Source organism: Ostrinia nubilalis, chromosome 21 (genome assembly GCF_963855985.1).
Source record: "Ostrinia nubilalis chromosome 21, ilOstNubi1.1, whole genome shotgun sequence".
NCBI lineage: Eukaryota > Metazoa > Arthropoda > Insecta > Lepidoptera > Crambidae > Ostrinia > Ostrinia nubilalis.
This window is the reverse complement of record NC_087108.1, coordinates 8,965,219-8,988,437: the sequence shown is the minus strand read 5'-3', so window position 1 is coordinate 8,988,437 and position 23,219 is coordinate 8,965,219. Positions and strand designations below refer to the sequence as shown.

The 23,219-nt window shown below is 36.6% G+C and overlaps 2 protein-coding genes across 4 annotated transcripts in view; one reads left to right on the top strand and one right to left on the bottom strand.

Moving 5' to 3' along the window:
* LOC135082302 (flotillin-2) overlaps positions 1–23,219 on the bottom strand; it is a 268,349-nt gene that overhangs the window by 75,830 nt on the left and 169,300 nt on the right. The window lies entirely within an intron of this gene.
* Positions 49–22,242, top strand: LOC135082298 (glucose dehydrogenase [FAD, quinone]). Of its 2 annotated transcripts, none has more exons than XM_063977082.1 (4): positions 49–792; positions 19,568–19,938; positions 20,247–20,497; positions 20,675–22,242. In XM_063977082.1, the coding sequence occupies exons 2-4, from the start codon at positions 19,595–19,597 to the stop codon at positions 22,030–22,032; spliced, it is 1,953 nt and encodes a 650-aa protein (XP_063833152.1). In that variant the 5' UTR covers positions 49–792; positions 19,568–19,594; the 3' UTR covers positions 22,033–22,242. The 2 variants fall into 2 exon arrangements, with proteins under 2 accessions (XP_063833152.1, XP_063833151.1); XM_063977081.1 differs by lacking the exon at positions 49–792 and adding an exon at positions 7,828–7,973.

Below are 23,219 nucleotides of genomic sequence, written 5' to 3'. Positions count from 1 at the left end.
TAAACGGGTCAGAAGTTAAATCTGAGAGTTTAGACGTATTCAGGGTTCCGTAAGTACCTGTGGGGGCCAAGCCAACGAGTTCATCGGTGACAGTTGTGATTTTCACATTATTATTTATGTATTTCTATCATGTAAGTACTTTTTTATTTAAAATTGACGGTTTTGGTATTATACTAAAAGTTGGAAGTTTTGTGTAATGTGCATTAAATATGTATAAAATGTATCATAATCTGTCTACGGCTGGGTTGCAGCATCTCACTTTAACAAACGTCAAAAATCTGTCAAACTCCATACAAAAACATCGGTTATCGATAAAGTTACCGTCAAAGTTAGGTGGTGCAACTCAGCTTCTTATTAAAGATGGTCCCCTAAAGAATTGTGTTTTTGGAGGAAAAGTGCATGGTGTTCCATCGTACAACGAGGTACGGAACCTGACTGATACTGTCCCGACTCGCACTTGATGGGTTTTTGTTGCATTTTCACGTTACTTTTGACACCAAAGTTCAAAGTTTATTATTATTTCAAACAACTGCTTCTCCAAACCTCTCTAGGTATCGCATGTTAGCTAATTTAAACAATATTGTAATACATACAAATTGAAATGAACCGTCCAAAATATTATAAATGGAGATGATTTACTCATGTGGCAATTTAGACAAACAAAGGTGATGTAAAATGTAACTATGGTTTAGCTACAAATAGCTTTGTTTTTAATATACACAGTATATTATATTAGTGTAACTAAGAAGTGTGGTGTTTGGCTCAAGATTTATAAAGGACTCAGCATAAAAGGTAAGAGCCACTGGCATTGGTGGGTTAAGTATTTTTATACTATTACTTAAATAAAATTACTTATTACTAAAATGGATGCGACAAGACTCATTAAATAATGACGTTAATAAATTAATTCAAGCTGATTATTGTGTTCATATTGTGAATTCTTTCAAAAATGTTGATAAATTAGACAAAAGATCAAAGTAGGTAGGTACACTTCGATCAAAAACTACATTTTTATGTTCATTTTGAATTTATTTTGGCCCAGAATGGGAGTTTTTAAAGTTAAATTCAATTAATAAGAGCGCTTGCTTTTAGGCTTGTAGCCATAAAACTAGTAGTCGTCTGTCAGTTTAATAATATGTAACATACCTTTTTCACAAAAAGACTGAATTTAATTATGTTCTTTTGAAACTGATAGTGAAAGTGGTAAATCAATTCTTATGTAATAACGCAACATTTGGCAACTGTTGCGATGCCGTGTGCGCGGGCGCAGGGTACAATCTTCAGCGCTTTTGTAATACGTGGACTCGAGACGAGTACACTTATTTTTATGTTCTTTTCGTGTATGAAGAGAGTAGAGACTGTTTACAACATGATATTTTACTTTGAAATAATCCACACACACATTAGAGTATGTGCGGGAATACTCTTCATAATGTCTTGCTTGATAGAAATAAGAACCTAGGCTCATAGCGTAAAATGTGTGTTACTTTAACTTTTGAAATCCTGCCTGAGGCACGTTTTTCAGCTGAAAAATCTGCTTTGATAATAATTTAATAATAATAATTTTATAAGACGCTTGTTTACTATCAATTTTATCAAGATTTAATAAATATAACCTACTTTAAATAATTTGGAGAAAAGACAATATTATTGTGGACATCTTACATGTATGCTAAGTAAAAGTACTCGTATACTTTTATGCGAAGCCCTGCCCATAATAATATTACGGTCACTGAACTTTTAACACGTTCGATAACTTGTCTCGAAAGTTACTTAATAAAGTTGCAAAGTAGAGCTTTTGGGGCTAATGAACCAAATTAAAAGACACTTTAGCGTAGTTGCTTTCGTTCAATCTCTAAGGATGTACTTAGTTAAAAAAAATATGGTGGAACGATGCTTTTCTTAAGTGAAGCAGCAAATCGAACGCACAACGTTGAATAGAGCTCTGTGATTGGTTCGTGTGTGTCTGTGCGTCCGCGAGCACTATGGGACCTCATAGAAAAGTTTGTGTAGACGGGCATGAGTTACCCAGAAAACGCCTATTGTCTGGTGTTCTTAAAGTCAAGATTGCTTCACGTTTAGTCCTTTGATTTTGAGGATAGATACTAAAATTACTTCATCTTTAGTCGTTTGATTTTATACAAAACTATAGAACAATTATTTACTTAATTACTCGTAGCTGTCAATAGTTATTTACTTGTCCAACGACCATTATATGACAATCCAACGGCAATACTTTGTACGAATGCTAAAATTAACAACGTGTTTCGGAAATAAAGTTTCGCATCATTCATAGGAGATTACGTATGCGTTTATTGCTAAAGCTATCATTTCGCAAAACGATCGTCCGAAAGATTGGTACACGATCCGGCGCACGTAGGTACCTGAAGACTGTGTAAAGGGGTCAAAATCCAAGAGGGACTGACGACCCTAGTATTTTGACTGATAAAGAAGATCCAACAATTTAATCTTTAAAATTTCGAATTTCTTGTATGTTTTTCTAATTATTTTCGTTGTGGGTCCAATGACAGTTTAACCTTCCCCGGGACAAACTTAATAGAACCTTCATTAGTTGGAATTGTACTGCCGGTCTAGCTAGATCAGTGGTTCCTTAACCTTTAAGTCACGAGGGACCATTTTATCAAATTTTTGTCTTGTCAGGGACCACTTTTTTTTTCAAAATCCTATGAAAGGGGAGGTAGATTTTTCGCTCACAGTACGCCGTTTGCGTTGTGTTGATTCGACTAATGACGTCACATCACTTGTTTATTACGATGTCTTCGTGGACCACCTGGAATGCCTCCAGGGACCACCAGTGGTCCGCGGACCACCGGTTAAGAACCACTGAGCTAGATCCTGTCATTCCTGGCCACGCAGCAGTTGAGGCGCTGTGGAGAAGTGAGAATAATTTCGTTGGTTGATGAGGAAGAAGATGATAATGAGCTTCATAACCTCTTCCTAAAGTCATAATTATGTTCATAGATTAATACAAACAGAAAAATAGAGACAAATACCAAATCAATAATAACATTTTAAGGTAGGTGCACCAGTTCTACACCAGGAACTAGTAGTTCAATATTTCAATCTTCAAACCGAAATGTTAACATTCTGTTATAGTTTTAAAAATTCAAATATTATTTTACTATTCTGTCTATATCATTCTTCAAGGTAAAATGTGTCAGTAAATATACCTAAGGTGTTGTTTGTAAGCATGGAATCGTAACACTTTAATTAACTCTACTACTAAAAACATGGAAAGCATTGGGGGAGGCCTATGTTCAGCAGTGGACGTCCTATGGCTGAAGTGATGATGATTATGACTAAAATCACTATTGCATTTATAAATTAAAATTACGCCAAATCCCTTGCCAACATACAATCTAATTGATCTAAGTTATTACAAGGATGGTTGAATGTTTACTTTTCCTGCCTAATCGATTTTAATTGTACTTTGTGTCCTGCATTGTGTAAGTAAGGAACTTAATAATAGATAGCAAGTAACTTCCGTTTTTAGGTCATTAAAAACTTCATTGTAACTGTATTATTAACATTGTTAGTTCATTAATTCGTTAAAAATTAATGTTATTTACATTATACATTACTCAACCCAACTTTAGAGTTTTTTATGGCTTATTTCACCATATCCGCAGCAGATTTTGGTAGGACATACCCCACCACAGTTTTCCATTACCGCAACTCCTGTATAGCCAGGATCTACCAATTGGCCTTCAATGAAACACAACCAAACCAGTTATGTTTGAGTAGTCCAGGGGATTATCTGTCTTGGAACTTTCAACGAATGTAATCAGAAGATTAGAGAAAGAGTTCGAAATATACTATCGATTTCCCTCCGTTGCAAAACGGGAGACAAATGACTGTGCCTAAAACTGCCTAAAACTCCCCGCAGACTCGGCCGATAGTTGGGCCCGATTCTAATTTGTATGAAGAATCGGCCGATACCAATTTGCGCACTTTCATACATTTATTTATATTAACCGGCAGACAGTGGTGACTGAGTTTGTTGCGGCGCTTCTTCTCAGCACTTGCCAAATGTTGGTCTCGAAGCGCTGGTAGGGTAAAAAGATTATGACACATGTAGAGGCTCCTTAAGAGCAAAATGACGATTTGTAAGAACTATTTATTAGTCTAAACAAATAAAGAAATTTTTACTTTGACTTTGTCCATACTGATTAACAGCCCGACCCAACTATCGGCCGACAAAAAGTCTGCAGCTAGGCTAAAGGTATTCAACTTATTTAGTAGGTGGAAAGATAATACGGGTCCCAGATGAAAGAACCACGTTAATGGCATATAATAATAATAGTGGCACGCGTTGAAATTGCCAGAAAATCTGCAGCTGCCGTGTTCGGATCCAATAAAGATAAAAATGCCATAATCATTGGAAGTGGAAGGAATAAAAGAGGTATTTTCGGAGTTAATAGGGTCTGTGTTCGAACATTGCGAACCAAATCACGGTTGCTTATTGCGGTTCGGTTCGCACGGAATGTTACGCGATCCTCACCTTAAAGGAGTTGCCCTTCAGCTATATGATATACGGTTGGCAAGTGCACATGTCCTTATTATAGCTATTCCATTGTCGCACGCATTGATAGAATTATACATTCAATTGTTTCGGGGCCTATCGTGAAATCTAAATCAATATGTTCACACAGCCTCTATCTGTGGTAAGATAAACCTTATTCAGTCAGTAAAATAGATAATATTCAAGAGCAGTTGACAAAACTACTACCTAGAGATTGGAACCTACTAAGATTGGAATGAATAAATGAATAAATATTACACTGCGCTATTTAGACACCAAATAAGCAGTTTTGTGCTAAGGGTGCCAGACAACAGATAAACATACCAATGTACTTTTTTCTTATTACATATTTTTTGTACTATGCGAGGATCGAACCTGAGACTTCTGACATAGTAATATTAGTAGTCCAATATGCGAACTACTCAAGACGAAGAAGGGAAAATTATTACTATCGATACACAACTTTCAGTTAGTAGACCAACCAATATTTATCTATCAAAAGTGAATCATGACGGTGCATATTTTACAAACCTCTTGAAGTTACCAGAGTTATTGCATGCGACACATTTACATAATGCCGCAGGAAGTTATTAAGAAAAGTACACACTTTTTGCTATTTTACCCGACTTTAGTTCGCGACGATGTTGCAAAAGCGAGCCCTAATACGGCTGTAGTTTAAACAAAAGTAAACAAAGTTAACAATGATGTTGTGAATTCACACGTCGGAGACTCATTTATGCCCATATTTTAATTTTGGTAAGACTTGCTACAAAGCGAAGATCTAAGGCTAGAAACACTATAAGTGGCTGACTATAGTGACTGAGTTTCTTGCGCAGCTTCTTCTCAGCACTGGCCCATTTATTGTCCTGAAGCAGTGGTAGGGTTAATACTAGGACGTGTAAAAGTGCTTTTCTAAAGCCTATTTGCAGAAATAAATGAGTTTTTTTGAGTATAACATACGTACTATCACAGAATGCATAATAGTATTCTCTTTAGAACTTTTTTCGTTTAAGTTCGTTACGATTTTTTATTTATTATTAAAGTATTAATGGTGTAAATACCTCAAGTTATTGAAAATTAAAGTTCATTCATAATTTGAGACAATAAGTGAAGAAAAGCCTACCTAAAGAGAGTTCTTTTGAGATGTTTTGAAGAGTCAATATTTTTTATGAATGAGGCTTATGTACAGTAGGTACACTTCGTGGGAAACTGCATACAATGCACTTAGTAGTTTTACTTTTATTATCTACCTTGAACCATACCTTAATGACAGTAGTAGTATTATGACTAAAGAAATATTCAAATTAGATGATAGTCAATACATTATTCTTATACGGTATGCTAATGTAGAGTTTGCTTTCCAACTGAATTCATATCTAATTTTATAGAGGAAAGATTCGTATTTTTGTATGTTTTGTAACGAATAAACTCAAAAACTACTGGATCTTTTCGGAAAATTCTTTCACCATTGGAATTCCGATCTTTTTCGTCTTATTTCTGTTATACATAGGTAATTTACAAGACAATTATTAATATTATTATCTACCCGTGCGAAGCCGGAGCGGACCGCTAGTTAAACATCAGAACATTGAGTTCAAGTGGTTCAAGTATCCACATTATGACGGTAAACTGATTGTTGCAACAGCCTTTGTGTCAAGTGGAACCCATACTGGGACGCTATGACAAACGTGCGAGCATCTCTCGCTAGAACATCATGGCGATTTCATAACTGAATGCAATGTGGAACAGACGAATGCACATTGAGATTGATATTGAGGCATCTATGTAGTTCTAATAGGTACGATGTATGTAGTGTGATGTACTGTAAAATGTACATAATACGAGTAAGTACATCCATAATTTAGTACTTTTATTATTACGACATACCGACAATCGCTTTGTGCCAAACGATGAGTGTCGGCGATCATAGTTTTGTCTCTTTAACAATCAAAATATATCTAAACTTTTAATCGGGAGAGTCGTTTATTTTTATTATAGCCTGACCAGGAACATAAAAACCCTGGCATAGAGGCGCATCAATTGCATTTGATAGTGCAACACTGAGTACAGTCGTACCTGTGTTAAATTAATAGGCTAACTTTATGTATCAGGATTCAGGATTACGGGCTAATTTAATATTTTCATAAATTAACGAAAACATATTATTATAGGTAACTTGGTTTAAATAAATTAAATGAAACCATCAATCGAGCTAGTAGGATTTATTTTATTATTCATCAATAATCAAATTCAGAACTTGAATATTCAACTGCAATGTCTGCTCATGAACGCTTCAAACTCGGTACTTCTTTCCCAATTCCATAAAATTCAACACTTAGAAAGTGACAAAAAACTTTAAAATAGGTAGTTGAAACAAACCACAGCTAATTTTCATAGTGGACTGTACTATACGATAAACATGTCAGTCAATATGACAACCTTTGTTGGAAACATTATTCAATAAAAATATTGTCCGAACCCTTGGTATTTCTCTTCGACAAATACTTTAACACATTGTGAACCACTTTTCTTTCACGACTATAAAAAGATTTTAGCAATTTAATTCACAAAATCAATTGCGCACATTTAAAATAAAGTTTGTTTACACTTTGACAGCAATAGACTGACATGCAAGGTGACATGTCAATGAAGTTTTTAGTTATTGTTGCCATTAAAAGAAATTAGTACCATTAGATTTCCGCAACATGGCGAGGGTTTTTATGTTCCTGGTCAGGCTATAAAGCATGAACTTATAAATGTAGTTTGATGAACTAGAAACGCATTTTGAAGTACATTTAAGTATGCGTGCGTTTCGTACAGGAAAATCGTCTTAACAATCCGACAATGTTCAGAATTCAAGGAAAAGCAAAGGGTCTTGTCGTAGGAAATATAAATATTGACCTCTCTACTACATACGATGAAAAGGATACAATACTTCCAATGAGGAGAGTTGTTTAGAGAAATGTCTTAGAATCCAAGAAAATCAAAAGTTAATCTATAGGAAATAAAGATCAGGATACGGTGTCCCCAAATCTAGTTCACCAACTAACACAGACGTGTTTACTACACAGTCTACATACGATCACAAGGAATCAAATACTTCCAGTTTACAGTTGTTTAGAGAAATGTTTCAGATTGAAAGAAAATCGAAAGGTAAACGGTAGGAATTAGAACCAAAGGTTAAGGAAATAAGGATTATCAGGATACAGTGTCCCCAATACATCGCCTACTAACATTGACCGCTCACCGCCTTGCGAAATGCCATCGCGCGAAGCCTGCCTGGTTCTCAGTCACTCGTGCGCAGCCAGCGCTGCATCGCTTGTACAGTGTTACTGTCAACACTCAACAGTGATTTGTGTTAACTGTCAGTGCACACGTGTGATCTGCATTTGTTTTGTGATGTGACGAGATTTACAGCTTCACTGTGATTGTAAGTTATATTTGTGTGTGTCATAAGTTAGGATTAAAAGTAAAGCTTAATGAGGTGAACTAGGTTCTAAGCTTAAATTCGAAAGGCCACGTGAGAAACCTGATAGACTTTCAATTCTAACGTGTGATTAGTCAATGCATGCAAGCAAAAAAAAACATAATCGCGGGCAGGGTTTCGACAACATTATTTTTTATGTGAAGGTGGTATCTTAAACTTCTAAAAACAACTTTAAAGTTCAATCGCATTTAGGTCAAAAAACATAGGTATTATGTACCTACTCGTACCTGTCATATTCATCATTATATTTAGCACCATTAGCATTTGCAAATTCGATCAAATTGAGCGCGTTCGTGTAAGTTGTGATTAAAGTTACCACCACTTAATGCACAGCTTCTTGACAATAAAATTGCATACAGTTTATTTCTAAGCTATGTACTCTATGCCTAAGCATCTGCATTGGGGTCAAGGTCAATTTTATTTACAAATAACATATCACCATTAGGTCATGTAGTCATCATTACACGACCCTCTCTAATTTATTAGAGGCAAATGCAGAATTTGACATGACCTACTCGTACACTCCCCATACTGGCCAGAAGGGTTGGGGAAGCAAGTTCGCATATTTGTCTCTCAGTCGTCTTTAAAGATATCCCCGGGAAAAGTAAAGGTATTCTTATCAGCCGGATCCACACAGCCAGAAAATAATTTAATTAATACTATAATTTTTTGCAAAACTAATATTTAGACAACTGTCACATCAATTACACGACTCTACACTTAGCAGAGCTTGTATACTAAGGTGACTAATGACAACTTAAAGTGTGCTCTACGACCTGTGAATGTGCGTTTGCGCAAGACATCCTTATGCAGAGCATGTAGTGCTTAATACCATTAGAATAAGAAGGTTAATTGCCTAATGCTATTCTATAATTTTTGTGTTTCAATGGTGCTTGTTATATGAAATGTGAACTTGACTTACTTTTCTCTTTCTCTTCTCTTCTTTATAAAGAATTTGTCCACTTCATGCGTTCTGCGGGCTGCGGTCAGGTCAAAGTAAACGCATCATGTATAAACAACTTTCTTCATTTCGTATTGATTGGATCTATCATCTAACTGTGCAGGCACGAGCAAAGAACGCAAATTGCACCGTTGACAGATTGCCTTGTCAAGACCGCTGATAGGTTGTTTTGCCCGAACCGTTGACCGAATGTTGTTCATACATGATACGGGCTGCGTTCACTTTGGCCTGACCGCAGACCGCAGAACACAACCAGAGTAACAAATCCTTAACCGAATAACAAAGATGCGTAGCCAAAGTTATAGCCGTGAATGCGTTTTATATTATTGTGCGTGTTCGTCCATACGCAAGTTGGATTTCATAATCAATTTCGTCGGTAATTATAACGTTAATTAGTTAATTCGTCTCATTACCTTTACCGTTCGCAAATTAATTGGAAATTATTTTGTTGTTTGGATTAAGTCAATTTGCTTGTTGTGTAGAGCATGTGTTCAATTTGCACTTTACATAGTTTATCTTTAAAGTTTAACCCTTTTACGCTTCAAAATGGTAAAATTGTAGGTTTGGGAAGTTTATAATGTGATCGTATAAAAAAACTGTTTCAAGAAGAGATCTAACTCTACTAATTTAAATAAACCCAATTTTTTTCCAAAATATTTCTTAGATTCTTACGTTAACCTAATCTAACGTAACCGCCAGTTGACCTTACAATCCCAAACTATGCAAGTAACATATTTATTAGTCGCTGTTGCAGAACTTTTGACAAAGAGCTTCTCGATATTAGCATTTCAAAATTGTCTCGCAAGAGTTATAAAACACGTTAATAGGCCAGTAGAATTAAACACAAAAATGGATTAAATCGGAAATAATTCCTACAAAAGATTTTAGTGCTTTAATGGCTTCATTAGTTGCCCATAAAGACTCTCCTAGGTTTTCGACTTCGACGGAGTTGTGCTTAAGTGGTGGGGGCCCCCGAAAGGGGCGCTTTTTCGGTTTTCCGGTTATACCGCGTAAAGGACTTACCCTATCGAAAAGTGGTCTTCCTGACGGTTAAAGGGCATTTAATCCTGCATTAAATAAGACCAAGTTCATATGTTTTGAACAAACCGTTCTCGTGCAAATGTTCGGCAAAATAGAAAATATGTGTATAATTAATGACCCTCTCCACGTCCAATGGCTCGTTACCCGCAGGCTTCCAAGTCTTAAAAAGGAGCGCCTCAAGCAGTGTAACCCTATCAAGGCTTACGAGCTGGATGCGCCTATCCTTGTTCGTCCCAGCCGTTCCTTAACTGCGGTTGCTGCACCTCTTCCTGGCACTCACCTGAACGACTCTGTGTTACCTACTGTGGCTGCCCCTCTTCCTTGTATCCTCCTGCACGACTACATTGCCTAGCCGTATGGCTGGTCTAAGGTTCGACGAAAAAAATCAACAACAACAAGTTTATATTAAAACGTCGAAGAGTTTTTTGTTTGTTTGTTTGAACACGCTAATCCCAAGAATTACTAGTTTGATTGAAATAATTATTTTTGTGTTGAATAGCTCATAAATTGAAGAAGGCTATAGGATATATACAATCACTCTACGACTAATAGACGCGAGGCAGTAAAGAAATATGTTGCAAGCACGGAAAATAGTATTTAAACTACTTTTACGCGTACGAAGTTGATTTTGTGACGTCGAACCTTGGACCAGGCATATGGCTAAGCAATGCAATCGTACAGGAGGATACAAGGAAGAGGGGCAGCCACATTAGGTAACACAGAGTCGTTCAGGAGAGTGCCAGGAAGAGGTGCAGCAACCGCAGTTAAGGAACGGCTGGGACGAACAAGGATAAGCGAATCCAACTCGTGAGCCTTGACAGGGATACGCTGGTTAAGGCGACCCTTTACAAGGCTTGGGAGCCTGCGGGTGACGAGCTATTGGACGTGGAGAGGGTTATTAATTATACACATATTTTCTACTTTGCCGAACATTTGCACGAGAACGGTTTGTCCAAAACATATGAATTTGGTCTTATTTAATGCAGGATTAAATGCCCTTCAACCGTCAGAAAGACCACTTTTCGATAGGGTAAGTCCTTTGCGCGGTATAACCGGAAAACCTAAAAAGCGCCCCTTTCGGGGGCCCCCACCACTTAAGCACAACTCCGTCGAAGTCGAAAACCTAGGAGAGTCTTAATGGGCAACCAATGAAGCCATTAAAACAATAAAATCTTTTGTAGGAATTATTTCCGATTTAAAATCTAATTCTACTGGGCTATAACACTGGCCAGAGGCAAAGACATTTATCAAAAGAAGATAGAGCTGTAGAAAAGAACTGTCCAGTCTTTATAATATTTTCTTTAGAACAAATTTTGAATTTTCGATTTGTTTTTGTTTTTCACATTATGACAGGACTGTTCTATTCGATTTTTTTATGGTGACTTAATTTCAAAGCTACGCGTCAACTGGCCAGTCCTTAAAATTTTAAACTATTTTGTGTCGTTTTATTTTTTATTTCTCAAAATTATTACTGGACAGTAGCATTAGTTTTGTTTTAGCGGCAACTTATTTTTCGAGCTTGTTCGGAGTACTATGTTATACTGAACAATCTTATATTGATTATACTCACCGATTAGTATGCATGTCTAAATAGACACAAAACGGCGACTTGCTAACTGCATATTACCTGTAACAAAACCGGTAAGATTAGAGTAACTTTTAACTGACTAAAAATAGTTACTATTGTACAATCTTCTTACTGTACGAGTATGTAATAATTCATGAAGTATACAGTCCAATTGTGTTACAGTCGAGAAAGGTCAAACACCTATAAAGAAATAAGTAAATTGAATTAGCTCTTCCAACATTACACACACATTTCTCATCATCATCATTCATCAACTTCATACCTGAACGTTCAAGAGTAGATTTAAATATCGAGTCTTTCTACTTGGCCAATCTTCAATGTGCATTTTATTAATTAAACACCAAATCAACAAAAATCTATTCTACCATCTAGTGGGCCCAGTTGCCGGAAGAAAATAAAAATTCAATCCAGCGACTTGGCCTTAGCCGTCCCTGGAAGACTCAAATATATTTTTTACACAGACGTGCTATCTAGTCCGAAACTAAGCAAAGCTGTGTACTATTGGTACGTACCAGGTTTTTTTGCCCAACAAATACGTCAAACATACGCATTTTACCTTTCCACCCAAAACGACACCCATAGTGACCCATAGGTTAAATGTGAGGTAACAGTTAAACCCACAAGCGCCAAACGCATTACCTAACTCGACCTTGAACGCTTACACATTCGAAGCTATCTCTCACCTTGACCATTTTGATTTTGGAACATGAATACTTATTTATGATTAGAACTAGCTTTCCGCCCGCGGCTTCGCCCGCGTGGAATTTTGTCTGTCACAGAAAAACTTTATCGCGCGCGTCCCTGTTTCAAAAACCGGGATAAAAACTATCCTATGTTCTTTCCCGGGACTCAAACTATCTCTATGCCAAATTTCATCAAAATCGGTTGCGAGGTTTAAGCGGGAAAGCGTAACAGACAGACAGACAGACAGACAGACAGACAGACAGAGTTACTTTCGCATTTATAATATTATAGTTGGGATGACATTTTGTATCTTAATTTCACAGATTAGGCTGCATACACTTTTTAGTGTGCTGTATTGTGTCACTTTTGTGAGATTAATGAACTTTATGTGTACAAAGGTGACTGGGTTTCTTTCGCCACTTCTTCTCAGCACAAGCCAAAATGTAAAGTGGTGGTAGGGAAAGTTAAACTAATATAAAAAAAAATAGAAAATGGAAAAGAACCGTCTAGGTGGGTTAAATTAAATTGAGTTTGGGCAGTTTTGTTGGCCTTATTTTTGACAACTTACTAAGTATAAAATAAAATTAAAGCTTGTAACAATTAATAATAATGGTAATGAATTACTAACAGTTCATGCACGCCATTTTAGGTTAACACGGAGTTTGGCATTTGGTATGAATGGGAAAAGAAAAGACGAAAAACGCGAGAAAAACAAGATTTTTTAATATCACTGCAAATATTGTATAGCTGTCAGATACAATAATATATTATGATTAGGTCATGTCTTAATTAGGAACAAATAGCAACATTTTTACGCTATGTTAGCTTAGGTACGTTTTATTTATTTAAGGCCGGGTAGCAGAGAAAATGGCGAAAATGAGGTTTTCATTTTTCATTTTTGAGGTACTAAACAGTAAAATTAAAGGCTAAGATTTTTATTGGGCATAGTTGAGGATATTTTCTAGGGCTATTAACGGATGGAAACACGATTTGATGAAGTTGACTCGATAGAATAAATTCCCAAAGTTACCTCTATTCGTTTTCTATTTATGGTTTTATTTTTAAAATAAGCGATTTGAGATTCTAAATCTTTTACTAAACTAAAGTTCAGAAATAACTTGAGGGCTTTTAACGGATGAAATTTTTATATTGCGTCTTATTTAGTTACTATGTTAAAAAATGTGGAAAAAATCGTCCATGACGGCTTGGACAATCTCAATCAGTCGCGCGGTGGCGCTTAAGGAGGACGGACGCGTGTCAGTTTTTTGGCCGTGACAGTTCGCGATTTGTCAATATTTTTGACAATAATGACTTTGATGAGTCACAGTATAATAATATCAGTGTTACTGGAGAAAGCTTAAATTTTTGATAATTAAGAATTATCAATTTTGTCTACCTATTGAAATTTAAATCGTTCGCATCCTTTTAAACGAAGACTCTACTCATGATACATAGTACATTCCTCAAATATGAGACAAAACCAATGAGTTAAAATTACATTTTAATAGTACCTACATACAATCGTCTTACACTCTTTAGAAGAGCACACTGACACAAATAAATAATAAAAAATACTGTCTAAGGTCTGTAGCTAAAGGTCTAAGCTGTAAGATAGAAGAATCTTCTAGCCAAAAAGATGGCAGATGCAGCAGATGTTAACGGATTTAAAACTGGAGTTCATATGACTCCTTGTAGACTTGAGTCTCTAGAGCGTCCCTTCCTCCACCATGCGTAAGAATGTTTCAAAAATACTGTCTAAGGTCTGTAGCTAAAGGTCTAAGCTGCAAGATGGAAGAATCTTCTACCCAAAAAGATGGCAGATGCAGCAGATGTCAACGGATTTAAAACTGGAGTTGATGTGACTCCTTGTAGACTTGAGTGTCTAGAGCGTCCCTTCCTCCACCATGCGTAAGAATTTTCACAAAAATACTGTCTAAGGTCTGTAGCTAAAGGTCTAAGCTGCAAGATGGAAGAATCTTCTACCCAAAAAGATGGCAGATGCAGCAGATGTCAACGGATTGAAAACTGGAGTTCATATGACTCCTTGTAGACTTGAGTGTCTAGAGCGTCCCTTCCTCCACCATGCGTAAGAATTTTCAAAAAAATACTGTCTAAGGTCTGTAGCTAAAGGTCTACGCTGCAAGATGGAAGACTCTTCTACCCAAAAAGATGGCAGATGCAGCAGATGTCAACGGATTTAAAACTGGAGTTCATGTGTATCCTTGTAGTTTTGAGTCTCTAGAGCATGGTTCTTAACCTTTAAGTCATGAGGGACCATTTTACCAAATTTCTGTCTTGTCAGGGACCACCTCATAATCGGTCAAAACCAGTTTGACTGCAAAAATCAGTTAAGAATGGTTTTGACCAAGGTGTGCAAGTGCACATCGTGGACCACTTGGAATGCCTCCAGGGACCACCAGTGGTCCGCGGACCACCGGTTAAGAACCACTGCTCTAGAGCGTCCCTTCCTCCACCATGCGTAAGAATGTTTCAAAAATACTGTCTAAGGTCTGTAGCTAAAGGTCTAAGCTGCAAGATAAAAGAATCTTCTAGCCAATAACTTTAAAACTATAATTTGAACGAATTTTGCTATTAGTGGACAAATTTCTACTATTTAAACTAATTATCTGCTATACTCTCGACTCTCTAAAGCACAACATTTATAAAAATTTTGCTGCGGTAATGCACTCCAGGTAACAGTGTGTGATGCTCATTGCTAATAGTGATTTTCGATACAGAGCCCCGTACATACGTTATACATAAATTATAAAAAGAAAACACCCAGACCAATACAAACAAATATGTATGCAATTTTAGTATGATATTTTTATTTATTAATAAACAAAAAGACTGAACAAAATTGATGCTTGTACTGATTAATGTAATTAACCACATGCAAATCTTTGTGAATTGCAACAACTATAATTTATTATCCAAGCTCTAAATAATCGCTACTACGAGTAACTGATCATAAAATGTTTTTCCAATCGCTCAAGCTCCCGAGGATCTACCGATAGGTCGGGTGACGTAATCTTGAAATTCTTTTAGCCGGCGCGGAACTTCCGGAAGGTCGGGTGACGCCACGCCTCTTTGAACCGTGTTTACTTTGGCAGTTATATTCTATATTTATTCGATTCTAAAATATATTCCCAAAAATTTTGAAAGTTGTTTTAATTTGTATCACTTGGATATGATTTGTATTAGAAAGTGCTGTGAGTGTGACGCTTGAAAGGAAGGAAGTCAACCTAACCTAACCAACTGCGTATTTCTAAACTGCGTATTTCTATACTGTGTAGCCGCGAGAGCTCTTTGGCGCGCTGTCTTCGGCGAAGTATTGCGCGCGCAGATTTTGACAGCGCGAAATACCTACTTTAGCAGAAATACCAAGCCTTAAGCTTGTTAAACATATTTATTAACTTCAACTGCAGTGACTCATAATTAGGATTGACCAAAGTAATGTTGCATCGCGTATTTTTAATTGTTTTGTGACGTTGAAGCCATTAGCGGACAAGTTACGTAGTTTGAGTAATTACTGGTTTACAGTTAAGGCTAAGGTTTAGATATTATCTTTATGCTTTGTGTTAAGTATAGACTTGAACCAGATAATTATAGTAATTAATTTATTCTTGAGTTCGGTCTTGTTGGATTCAATTCACAAATAGGACACACAAACTGTAAAAATATTTTCTGCGACTTTTTTTTTTACCGAATTAAAATCAAGCATCCATCCATACCTGTCCACCACCATCAGATTATTTTTCATTTTTTTCCTTTTATTAGGAAAAGAGGCATAGGTACGCCATGCATACAGACAATCAAGTCATCTGAGGGCCTAGTGTGAGTTACATCAAACGCGCTCAATAGTGGTAGGTACAGGGCCCCTAGCGGGAAACGCTCAACAACTAACATTTTCATACATTTTTTAAACGCGCTCGCGCGTTTGATCCAAATTCACACTCAGCCCACTGATTAGACATAAAGTTTGACACGAGTTTTTTTTTTATTTAGCTTCGTGCGGTTTGCACTTGCACTTATAGGTAGCCAGTATCAAGAACAAATATGTAACATAATGCCACCTCGTCATTTGTTACAACCAACAGTCTACTATACGATAGAACTGTCAGGTTTGCTAAAAATATTTGAATTCAAAGCACGTATGTTCTATAATTTAATAACAGTTAATTTTACAGGAACTGAAATAATACAAGATCATACATTTCTCGTGATAATTCCAAGTATGATGTCGTGGAGTTATTAACTTAGGATGTAACATGTAATTTTACTGGTAAAAAATTTAATTGACTGTGAAGAAACGTGATAATGCTCTGTACATTTCCTTTGAAAATATAACAGTGTCGGTTACGAAGTCAAGTGGGTAGGTATTCTAAGAGAGGTTATCTAATACAATACTGTGAACTCGCGTCAGTTAGATAGAGCTAGGTCTAGGCATTCCAGAGCGAAAGATGGCCAAAGTAATCAGTCCTCGGTTTCGCTTTATTCGAATTCTTTGTAGTAATTTTGGTAGGAAACGTATATTTTGTAAGCATTATTTATTAACTAGGGAGCTCATTTAACGAGATATTGTACGTGCCAAGTCTAAGTCACCGAAATTAGTCAAAGCTCAAAACTCGATTCAAAGTCAAAATTATTGTTATTTAGGTCTTTCATTTCCTCCTTTTTTGTCGGAAAGGACCTACATGTCATAAGCAATCTACTTTAATTAATCAAATTAGTATTTGCTCTAATACTAGGGCAGTTCAACAAAGCCTGTGCCCGCGATATGGGAACGACAGCGAACGCAAAAAGTCAAGGCGAATACGACCCTATTCCCACATGAGAATAAGGAAATGTAACACATTCATATTACCTCAAAGTAATATTCCCACTATGCCACGATGTAAAATTGGAGTTATTTTAATAAAAAAAAAAACAATTTGTAACATTTCGAGGTTGCTCCTTTGGCAATTTAGTACCGTAAATTAAATCCTCTTTACTATAACAACAGGGAACTAAAAAAACCTTTTTTTTTTTTTTTTTATTTGGTTTACCAATAATTGTTACACCAATGCTTACAAAAAATTTGATAACAATAACTTAGAACTAAGTGCACAATAATAGTACTTTAATATCTATCTAACAAAAAAAGTAATTTTTGTAACATTATAGCTCACAAAATGAGTAAGAAGGAAGAGGATAAAAAAGAAAAAAACTACATATTTTTAAATTTTATTTTTGCTACATGATACGGAATATTTCTTTAACAAACCATTTTTCTTGTTCATACATCACCAGAACCAGTATTCCATGCTCATCTACAACCGCGACCACAGATTACAAAACGTTGTCACTTACGATGCGTATAAAACAAAGAGTTTTGCACAGACGAGCCGCGCGCGCGCATTCGAACCGCCCGCGCACAGTGTAACAATATACAGTAGGTTTACTAATTATATGTTCACACAATTAACTACTACTGCACATTCTATCTACATGTAATAATTAAAAATTTAGTTTGATCTGTAACTCTCAACAGCAAAAAACATTATGCTCTTGGTAAAATGAAAATTAATTTCAGAAAATTTCTATTGATCGAACAAAACATATTGTTGCTATTTTTGTAAGCAGTCGTATACTGATTCCAAATATTTTTGCGTTTAGCTTAATGTGCCGTTTTCCTACAACCAAGTGACGTTATGACCAAGGACGTCATTGTACGTAACCTGCATTAGGCATTATAAAAGAACATTTCGATATTTTTTCGAAACTTTATTAGGCATTAGCACTTTTAATACACTTTCTGAATATACGTATACTGTAACCGCAGTGTCATAAGGGTTTGCGCAAGAGTTGCGCGGCGGGCTACGTGACGTGCCATACCATAGGCTACGGATCTTATGGTATACTTAAGGCCGTAATAACCGAGAACAACTAGTCTTTAAAAATAGGGTGTCAATTGCCCTATCAAGCATCATACAGATAATGGTCTATTCAACTTTGATCGTCTGGATAAGATCACCTAAGATCATAGGTGGCACATTGATGTATAATGAATGGATAAGATCACGTAGGTGATCAAAGTGAACTCCAATTAAATTATTATTATAGTACCTACCTATCCCTTGAGCACCTACAAATAAAGGCTAGTTCAGTGATTCGTCCCACAACAGGTTCGTCCACTGAATTCAAAAATATATATATTTTTCGTTCTGGATTCGTACCGTTGAATTTCTTCTTTAACATAATGAGTTTTAGTACCGTCAGAAAGTCATGAAATAAAAGAAAACATGAATGTTAACAATCTGTATTTAAAAGGAAATCAACATAGAAAATCCTAACTACTTGTATTATAACAGTGGTAACACAATTTCTAGTAAGATTGAATGATAGTAAGTAAAAAGTACCTACTCGTATACCGTTCGTTTCAGCCGAAAGACGACCACTGCTGGATAAACGCCTCCCCCAATACCCACGACTGCTTAAAGAACTTTCTCTAAATTAATTTCCGGAATTTTATTGACTTCATAATGTGTTATGAAAAAGTACCCACCTGGATATTACGAAACCACTTTGGGAATTTTGAGTTGCAAAAATATGCATTTCACTTTCGGAAATTCGGCTCCAAGAGAATGACATAACATACCTGTTTAAGGTTTATTATACATGTAGTTATAGTAATTATCGAATTGAGGTAACGAGGATACGGGTTATTACTTATTACTATCACCATAAATGCTAAATTGACTTGTGTGTGTTATTCAAAATGCTAAAGTCAAGGGATCGTTATTAATCACTTTATGAAAGAAAACAGTAATAATAAACATGATAGAGTCAAAGAATTGATGAACATAAATCTCTATAAACACATTTTTTCTAGCCAACCCTGGTAACAGTATTGGGAATAAAGATAGATAATAAGTATGTATGAGATAATTTCTATGTGCTAAGTAATCTTAACGGAGATAAGTAGGGTGAGTTGTCGAAGAAGGAAATACCTAGTTTGAAGCCTCATAGTTCCGTCGTGTTTTAAGATATGGGTCTAGTTTTTTTACATAAAATTGTTAAGATAAGTAATGTCTGCTGTAAAAAGGTTTGTTGATTAATGAGCGAACTAGACAACAGTTCATACGCCTATAATATTAAGAAAAGCTAAAAATTCATCGCTGTAACTCAGATGTTTACATTCTACAGATTTTCCTTTCACTAACAAAATGCACACTTGATGATACTCGATTATGTAATACAAGAACTTTTTCCCTATTCCAGGACCAAAGAATGCAAAGCTGATCCACCATGGGAGTCCTCAGTGTGGCAGCGACTGCTGCCAAGGCGGCCCTAGCGATAGGTGGTCTCAGCAAGCTCACCTTCATCCCAATCATGCTCGCTACCATGGCATACTTCAACTATGACCTTTTAGATCCTGAAAACAGGCCTTTTAACCAGAAACTCCTGAACGAGAAATATGACTTTGTTATTGTTGGAGGAGGATCGGCAGGGTCAGTGCTGGCAAATAGGTTGACAGAGATAGAAGGATGGAATGTCCTGCTGCTGGAGGCAGGTGGTCATGAAACGGATATAAGTGATGTACCGCTGCTGTCACTGTATCTTCATAAGAGTAAACTGGACTGGAAATACCGGTAAGTCATTATGTGTAAAAAACTATTTGGTGTAGGTATATTTAGAAACTTTTCAACCTAAAGACGAGAAATTAAGAAAAAAACTGGAAGTGAATGTCTCGTTTGGTCACTTCTATGCATTAGGTATTATTAATATCAAAATCTATAATGAAAATAATAGTAAAAATAAAGAAGGGAAAACGGGTGATCAATTTTTATGTAGCTGTAATGTAATGAGTGCTATTTCGCAACATAAAAATGTAATGAAGACAGACTTAATAAAGCATTTTTCTAAATAAATTCACATGTATTTTTTCCTAATTTTCCAGCACTCAACCACAAGACACGGCATGCCAGGCTATGATCGACAAGCGCTGCAGCTGGACCAAAGGCAAGGTCCTGGGAGGATCTTCAGTCCTGAACACGATGCTTTACATCCGAGGGAACAAGCGAGACTTCGACCAGTGGGAGTCCTTCGGGAACCCTGGATGGGGGTACGAAGATATACTTCCGTACTTCAAGAAGTCGGAGGACCAGAGGAATCCTTACCTCGCTAGGGATAAGCGGCACCATTCGACAGGTATACCATTACCTATCATCACTTGGTATTTAATCAGAAATTTACTGACAAAAATAGGAGGTAGATAATTATATCCTTTTCAATGACTGTCAGTTTAGTATTTTAGTGTCTTAAATCTGCTTCAACGAATACGTACGAATAACTACTTCTCGTAACAAATAATTATTACCTTTCCAGGTGGCTACTTGACAGTGCAAGACTCTCCTTACAACACACCACTGGGTGCAGGCATGCTGCAAGCTGGAGAAGAAATGGGCTACGATATACTGGACGTCAACGGAGCACAACAAACTGGATTCGGCTGGTACCAGTTCACCATCAGAAGAGGAACGAGGTGTTCAGCTGCTAAAGCTTTTCTGCGACCAGTTAGGCTACGACAAAATCTTCACATAGCATTATTCTCACATGCCACAAAGGTCTTAATAGACAAAGACACCAAAAGAGCATACGGAGTGGAATTCATCAGAGATGGAACCAAGCAAGTCGTGTATGCTACTAAGGAAGTTATTCTATCAGCTGGAGCGATCGGTTCTCCTCAACTACTCCTACTATCTGGAGTAGGCCCAGAAGATCATTTGAAAGAAGTCGGCGTTGATGTGATCCACAATTCTCCCGGTGTTGGGAAAAATTTGCAGGATCACATTGCTGTTGGTGGACTCGTTTTCAGAGTTGACTATCCTGTTAGTTTGGTGATGAATAGGCTTGTAAATATTAATTCAGCTTTACGGTATGCTGTCACTGAAGACGGCCCTCTCACATCAAGCATTGGGTTAGAAGTGGTTGCTTTCATAAATACAAAATATGCAAACGCCACAGACGATTGGCCAGACATCGAGTTTATGATGACGTCATGTTCCACACCGTCTGATGGAGGGACTCAAGTGAAGAGGGCGCACAGTCTCACAGATGACTTCTACAATGAAGTTTTCGCTGAAATCAACAACCAAGATGTATTCGGTATATTCCCTATGATGCTTCGTCCAAAGAGTAGAGGTTTCATTAAATTACGGTCCAAAAATCCTTTGGAATACCCAATAATGGTTCACAACTACCTCACACATCCAGATGATGTGGGCGTTTTAAGAGAGGGTGTTAAGGCTGCTGTGGCTGTCGGACAAACACAAGCTATGAAGCGTTTCGGAGCCAGATTTTATGATAAGCCTCTACCGAATTGCAAACATTTACCTCTATACACGGACGAATATTGGGACTGTTTGATAAGACAGTACACTATGACGATATACCATCTTTCTGGTACTGCAAAAATGGGTCCTTCAACTGATCCCATGGCTGTTTTGGATTCACAGCTACGTGTCCATGGTGTCGAAGGTCTTAGAGTTATAGATGCTAGCATGATGCCTACTATTACCAATGGTAATATTAACGCACCAGTCATGATGGTGGCTGAAAAAGGTGCAGATATGATCAAAGAAGCTTGGCTAGACAAAAGAGGTACGAGATCTATAAACTGTACTAAATTAGAGCAACTAGGCTTAGAACAAAGAGGAGATAATTTATGCAGTAGGGGAAGCTGACGCATCAAATGAAGTAGGTAGCTTTTCCTAGGCCATATTAATTTAAAAAGACTCGTTAGGCTGTCAGCAAATTACAAAATACTTTTAGCTGCGGACTGACGGGTTTTATTCAATATGTTTGCAAATAAAGATACAAATCTAGTCGTTGCATCACAAAAATTCAACAATAGTAGATAATATTGATGTAAGCTTTCTTAACATTGTATTGTTAGTAGGGAATTTAGTGCAAGAACCCCTCCACTTTGGTATAGAAGGCTCATTTTTGCACCAGTTGTTCTTTGGGTGCTCCTGAGTAGATTTCCGTCGGTAGACATCGGGAGCCCCCCCTGTGGTAGCAGGGGGAGGGGGGGCAAGTTTCCTTCTGCCGCGCTTCAGTTTAAGACCCATATCTTCAAAACTATGGGTATTAGGGCAAGTGTGGTGTCATTTTCAGATAATTAAAGGATGGCGAATTCATTTCTAGAACAAACTTTTTGCCTTTTCATACAAAAAAATAGAAATATTGAGCAAAATTCACAAAAGCCAAAAAGTTTTTTTTTAAATAAACGTCGTTTAACTTTAAACCACTGGAGATAATCTAATAAAAAAAATATATCCTGAAAGCTACATTTATCAGGATTATAAATATATACCATTGTATGGTACTTTTTTCGAAAAAAGTAGGTGAAAAAAATTTTTTCTTCAGGACACAGCGGGCGAAATTTACTGCGCGTCGGAAAAAAATATTTATTTTATGCATGAATTCATACTATTTGGTTCATAAGCAAGTAAAGATTATTTTAGAATTTATTTAGAGTTCCTGGCACATCAATCTACCATGATTTGTATTTTTTCTTCAATTAATTTTTAACTCTATGTGTTAGACATAAGGTTGATAATAGCTTAAATACATTTTAATGTTGAAAATATCATAAGAAGAAAGCACTAAATAAAGAACTTGTATTTGTCTAAACGTCTAATGATTATTATTATTTTAATTAACACTTATTTCTACATACTATTGTACCAGTGATTTAACGGAAAGGTAAGTGTGAAGAAAGTGAGGATTGATAATCATAGTACGGGAGATTATTTTTAGCACAAAAGCTACGGCTGTGACCATTAAAGTTGTTTTTTTAGACAGCACCAGCTTCTGCACTACTTCTTGCACTTACATCTCACCATTTCCAGGCAAGCTTCAGCAGCTA